We start from the raw sequence: 6,856 nt of genomic DNA, 5'->3' as shown, positions 1-6,856 counted from the left end.
TGGATTGAACCACTTTGGAGAGCTATGTTCACATTACATTTGTTCAACTAGATAGAGTTAAGCCACTCTAGAAAAATTGTTTTCAGACTATGTTGGAATTGAACTAGTTATTTGTAAAGGAAAAAGGTTCATAAAAAACTATGTTCACATTGATAGAGAAAGAACATGTTGTTTTGGAAACTTAAAAGAGGTTCTTCTTATGCATTTTTCAAGGCCCCTTTTGAGGTGGAGGAAATTGTAGAATACTTTTAAAAATTTTGCCATGTTTTGAGGAGTGCTTGGGCACATGTTGCACATGTTTGGCAATAGAAAGCAGTCATTGTGACACTATTTTGATCATGCTTTTGGAGCTTGTTTATGTGCATGTTTTTGGTCTTTGGAATACCCTAAGAGCCATGTATTCACACTTGTTAAAGCATTATGCTTTCTATATTAAAAGGGGTTTTTTTTCTTTTAAAGAATGGCTTAAAACTTGAAAGATACCTCAAGGGTGTACCCAAGGTTTGAACTCATACACCCACTCTAACCACTTGGAGCTACAATGGAGCACACTCGGACCACTTGAGCTACAACAACCTCCCCCTTGCAACCCCCCCCCCCCCCCCCCGCAAAAATAAAAGGAGCTAACTTGACTTATGAGACATTTGAAAAGTCTAGTCTTGAACTCTGTGTGTGGCATGACCCTTATAGCCGTTGTGTGGTACTCGCAACTCTCTCTCTCTCTCTCGATCTAGAAAAGCCTCTAAGAGTCTAAGCGGAAGCTTCGCGGCAATTTTCATGTGCCTGATTGGACACAAGAGAGGTACTACGTTCCGTCGAGTTCTATCTTTTCCTACATTATAATAAGGGGCCCTATCTGGCTCAGATTAAGCGCGCTCTCTCTCTCTCTCTCTCTCTCTCGCTATACGCATATGTATACATATGCGCTCACGTTGCAGACAAACACATGCATGTCATTTCTGCAGTACTCGACTTAAAACACGACACATGCACGTCATTGGTTTCAGTTGTGGAATAACTTATTTATGTGAGACCGAGAGAGAGAGAGAGCTTGCTTGTAAGCAGTAACTTGATATGTACAGAGAAGGGTTAACCTCCAACCTTCGGCGTACGTGCTCTCACTGCTTTGTGTCTCTCGGGTCCCATCAGGAAGGGAAAGGGCTGCTTCCAGGAAGCTGCGCACATTGAAAAAATAGTTGGTCAATCAAGACTCCTCTCTCTCTCTCTCTCTCTCTCTCTCATGTAATCCCAATGATAGAACCCAATTCTCATCGATACACCTCGTAATATCTATCAAATGTATTGACTGCCTTCCCCCGAAGCTAATACAGTGCCCTCGGAACAAATATACATCGACCTCCAAGGCTGGCGCTCTCCCACCAGCCATGAAGCTCTCCATCAATCCCGTCATACCCGATTATCTGGCTGATGAGCTATGGCACTATGAGTGTGTGGTGAACCCTAAGTCTCCCATTGCTCCTTCTTGTCCTCCATCATCGCCATCATCATATTTTTCTTCTGCCGCCCCGTCTCGCTTAGTCACGGGCTCGCAGCACACACGCAGCGGCAATAGCTATTTTAGCGAGGCGCAAACTAAAGCAGCGCCTCCTACTCGATTCAGAAGTAATTCCCCTCATGGCTGCGGCGCTGCGGAACAGGCGTCCGGCCCCCCTCATCAGTCATCGATAGCTGCATCCTCATCTTCTTCTTCTCACTCAGATGGTCGATATCATGGCTTAGCTGATCATGACGAAGTTCATGCTGAGAGATCAGATGCTAAGGCCATGGTACAATTGCTGCGACGGATCTTCCGCACATTCGATGAGAACAATGACGGCAGCATCAGCAAGGAGGAGCTGTCGCGGATGTTCGAGAAGCTTGGGATATCGGCCGGCGAAGAGGAGAGGGGCTTGCTGGACTCGGAGCTCTTCAAAGAGAGGGTGGAGGTGCATGAGGCCCAGTTTGTGGCCCTCATGCTGGGCCACGAGGAGGAATTAGGACGAGCGCGGTCCCCCTCCGGCTCTAGCCATGATTATGGTCGTGCCGGACAAGAAGAAGACCAAGGCCAAGAACAACTAAACAAGGAAAAAGGAGAAAGTGGTTGCCATGGGTGTGACCACATGGTAGGAGATGACCTTGAGGCAGCCACCCATATCAATGAAGAGGGTGACCATGAGGATCTAGCCCTCATGCAAGCCGCCTTTCGAGCGTTTGACAGGGACCAAAATGGCTTCATCTCCCCTAGCGAGCTCCAAGCGGTCCTTTGTGGTCTCGGCTTCTCACAAGCCCGAGACCTTGACACTTGCATCCGCATGATCCGACGCATGGACCAAAATGGTGATGGCCAAATCGATTTCTTTGAGTTCACCTCCATGATCACATCCTCTCCCCAAACCTTTTAAGACCTTTCTCTTGTTGATCTTCCCCAAGATTCTCTATATTTCAAAGATGTCCCTCTATTGTTCAAGTCTAGGAACTCTCAATCGACGTGTACCAATAATTACTTGGACATTGTGTCAAAGGCCCTACATATTGGCCTCGAGACCTCTATGCTACCTATAGATTGTTCCCGTTTAGGCCGCAATTTAAGTATGTCATCTAAGCCATAAGATGTGTGTTCACTCCCCCAAGCTCCACATGTGCTTAATGTTGCACCCGATAACTAGTGTGATGACAAGTTCTTATAATTTTGTAGTATAGATTTAGACCACCCTAACATATTTTTTATGTAGGAATGCATGATTTGGTACTTCAACTACTTTTCCTATGTGTATGTAACCATTGGAAGTGCATTTCCAAAAGACCAAGCATATCCTTCTATGTTGCCTAGAGTGAAATCACATCCTCTAAATATCTATCGTTTTACTCTACAATCTAGTAAATAAATTGAAGGTCAACTCACCTTACAATTTTCAATATTGTAAATGTAGTTGCAAGTCTTGATTCAAAGTATAACATAGTACAATCTTTATAATAATGGTTTGTCCTTTTTCTACTAGATCACTTACACAATTCTCATGACTTGGACAAAATTTACTTCTACACTCAGCATCGAGTTTGTACACATTGATGGACTACCACTAACTATTAAACATTTTGCTAATTCTTAATGAGCTTATAATTATAATACATATGTCTTAACTTCAAGTTTTGATTATTTCAATACCTAATTTTTGGAGGGGGGGTTCTTAAACAAACATTTAGTGTACATTCACAAAACTATTTACATCAATGATGTAAAGAAGCACACTTCTTCCTATTGAAAGACAGTTTAATATCGAACAAAAATACCACGCAACCATAGCCAAATCTCACACTGTTGTAATGTGCACATGCCCAAAGGAAACCATGGTTGAAATAAAAGATATAAGAAACAAAGATGAACATAGAAACAATGGCTCTTTGAAGAGGCCTCCCTTACATCTCTACACACCATTATGCTAGGCATCATGGATGCTCACCTCCATGAATTGTGGGAGAAACAAATCCTCAAGAACTCCACAAGGAGAAGATTTACAAATTGATCAAAAGTTTGACAAAGTGGCTTAGCTCTCCCTATTTATACTGAACTCTAATATTTTGGTTTATATAATTGGCATGCCTAATACAAGGGTGAAAATTGCAACCTCAACCTTGATACTTTGGTTTCATATAAATGGCATACGTCTCATACAAGGGTAGAAATTGCTTCATTATAAATTGAAACATGTTCGTTTAAGTTTTCATCATTTGTTCGTGTATGAAAAAAATTTCAATACATTAATTGTTTACTGATACATAACTAGATTGTGACTAATAGTATCTTCAAAGTTGTATTTATCTATGCTTTTATCACAACAAATTGTTGGCAATGGCACCCTCACTTGCATTTGAAAACTAGTTGTACAAAGTATTTCTATTATTAAAACTATTTTTCCTTTTGTTGCATGTGCAATAAAAATTTTAACATCATCTAGATGGAACTATATAAATTTAAAGACATTTCACGTTAATTGAATAAGGCTATCTTGAAAACTTGCCATCATTTAGGTGAACCTTGCCTACTTAAATGTTCTTCTCGTAGGAATGCATATACAACTATCCAAAAATAAGATGTAGGATTTTAGGATCATCATATCTACAAGGTTTTGGCTCCTTCGCAAACCACCTTGAACCACTTGACATCGAGCAAATAGATGACAAAGACATTTAAAGGTAGATGTCTAAAGTATTTATTTAGACATATCTAGAGCACTTAATCATTTTCATAATAATAAGTGTTGGTGAAACTCGCAACATCTTATTGATCAAATACACTCACTATACCACTATCATAGTATGGTGTGATATTCTTAGTATTTACCATTCAATAGTGTTATGATACATGCCAATTTGTTAACTAATTACATTCTTAAGACTATAAGAATGATTGGATAGTTTATGACAACCCAATCAATTGTATTCCTTTCTTTACCAAATTTTTCTCAATAACAATTGAAATTTTTCATCCAATCTAAGAAACATACTCATGAAAAATTATGATAACCTTGATTATTGTAACTAGTAATTTCTATGGCAAACTTACTCATTTGGATTTTTCATGATATGACTCTTTAATAACCTTTTCTTTTAGAAATCCTTGTTTCCCTTTTGTCAAATGATGTGCCACTCATATCATAGGTATAGTCATTCATATTAGTACCTTGTAATTTGTTTTCAAAGATAAGAAGCTATTAGGGTAATCCACCCCCTTACCTTGATTTTGACATCCTAATCAACATGGCTCTACTTTGGTTATATTGCCACTACAAGGATTTGAGCTAGTAGCGATGCCGATTAGCTACGGTGGGTAGCGGCGTCAAATAGAGATGCCAATAGCGACGCAAATCACGACGCTCCATGTAATATATTAAATATATAAAAGAAAAAAAAATTCACCTTCATGGCGGCGTGTCGAGCTGGAGCGTGAGAGGGGGAATGGAGGAGCCAGCAAGCTCCTCGCTGGAGCTTGCTCGACTCCTTCGCCATGCATACTGACAGGCAAGGGGGGGAGGATTCCCTCCCCTCCCCTATTTAAAGAGGGAGGGCCACACGGTTGAAGAAAAGAAGAGGAGAAGAATATACGCGCCGCCCTGCTCGATTGCTGCCGCCTGATGCTGCCGCTACCAGCCGCCGCTGCCACCTATCACCTCCAGCTTCCCTCTCCACAGCGCCACCATCAGACTTCTCATTTCTCCCCCCCGCCAGATTGTCCCCCCCTCCTGCCACGTGATAAAGGAAGCTTCCTTGTAGAAGCTTCCTAAGGGGGGGCTAATCAAGCCCCCATTCACCCCCTCATATCCCTTCCTGTGCTTTTTCGTTCCCCCTCCCCCGGGTTTTTAAAACCCCCAAGTTTCCCTTCCTATACCCTTCCTTACTCTTTTTATTCCCTCCCGATTCTAACCTTTAAAAACCCTTTGCCCCCCTAGCATCCCTCAAAAGCCACCTTAGCCCAAATTTCCTTGACCTCAAAAACCCTTAATCCCCGTGCCGAAATCCATAAGTCCCATCTTTCTTTGAAACCCCGTGTTTTAACAGTCATATTTCTTTACTTCACACACCCCTAAGCTTTTTTTTAAACCCTGTTTCCCCTTTCTACTTACACGCCTTTTTTCCCATACTGTAAACCCTTATATTATCTTTCAAATTTTCCTTTGGGTTTGAAGAACCCCTAAGTCCTTTTACGCCAGTGCCAAAGATCTCCCAAGGGCTTTCATAGATGTTGTGAAGCCACATTCACACATAACTTTTTCCACCATGATTATATCCTATAGACCCTTTTTCTCTTAAGCTTTATAAACCCTTTCCCTCTTCGAAGAAGCTAAGATTTTAGAGGTCTTATTATCCCTTCTCATGGTCAACTTTTTGAACGACTTCTTGCCTCGAGAGAGAGACGGTGGAAATCTAAAAGAAAGAGTAAAAGCTGCCTTTACGTTCAAACTGTGATGCCGCCTAAGAAAGTTCAAGGAGTAGCTACGGGAGGGTCATCTCCCGGTATATATGTGGATATCTCACTCCAAAACCAGGTTTTTCCTTCTTGGTTTTATATTGGGCTTTAAGTCAAACCATGTAAAGATAAATTGTTAAGGATAGGATATATTTTTCCGAGTTATTTACAATGAAGGAGTTCAGTTTAATTGAACAAATGATAATGTATAGAACGTATTTTCCTTCGAATAACATCATGCATTTATAACGAATTACAAACAAGATTATCTACTTACTATAGTAGTATATTTCAATTAAATTCCTGAAGGTATAAAAGCTGCATCTTGCACCATTAACCATATTCTTTTTTGCAACAAGTCATGATGAAATTCATGAAAGGTTTTTTTTACATTGCTCAAATTACTAGATAATTATCATTGCTAATTGCATATCTTGGCAAGGAAAAGAATGTTAATTGGCATAAGTTTCGTTTGCAAGAAAAAGGAAGATTAAATTGAATTTACCTACCACAAAGCAATAAAGTTTAGGACTGAAAAATCAATTGTCACAAGGATAACAAATCGTGCCGAGGTGATCAATATTTCCTTCCAAAAGATAACCAAATCAATCTAAATTTAGAAATACCATGCTGCAAAATATGCCTTGGGAATGATTTAAAGACCAAAGAAACGTTTATATCTTAAGCACTTGACTACCTTCCCTGATTGTAGGGTCAATTAATTTCGTAAAGGTAAAAGAACTAGGGTTGTCCCTAAGGTTCTTAAAAAGAGACCCTAGGTCTGACATACGTCAGCTTAAAGAATCTAAAACGGATTATTTCATCGCAGGACTTGTGCAGCAAGTACAAAGTCATTTAGTCTTGTGATTTATTCACAAGGAGAAAGGGTAA

At 40.3% G+C, this 6,856-nt stretch overlaps 1 protein-coding gene across 1 annotated transcript; it reads left to right on the top strand.

The window, feature by feature from the left end:
* Positions 1-1,252: 1,252 nt before the first annotated feature.
* LOC148014410 (uncharacterized) lies at positions 1,253-2,947 on the top strand. The gene has a single exon (XM_087667087.1). The coding sequence runs from the start codon at positions 1,386-1,388 to the stop codon at positions 2,400-2,402; it is 1,017 nt and encodes a 338-aa protein (XP_087523213.1). The 5' UTR covers positions 1,253-1,385; the 3' UTR covers positions 2,403-2,947.
* Positions 2,948-6,856: the final 3,909 nt, after the last annotated feature.

The sequence above is a fragment of the Lygodium microphyllum genome, chromosome 25 (assembly GCF_053477565.2).
Source record: "Lygodium microphyllum isolate KBCC chromosome 25, Lygodium_microphyllum_v1.1.10, whole genome shotgun sequence".
Lineage (NCBI taxonomy): Eukaryota > Viridiplantae > Streptophyta > Polypodiopsida > Schizaeales > Lygodiaceae > Lygodium > Lygodium microphyllum.
Note: the sequence above shows the minus strand (reverse complement) of the source record. Positions and strands in the feature narration are given on the sequence as shown.

What these genes read in the sequence shown, in the direction of transcription:
- LOC148014410 (XM_087667087.1), top strand. Translation starts at nt 1,386, where the DNA reads ATGAAGCTCTCCATCAATCCCGTCATACCCGATTATCTGGCTGATGAG.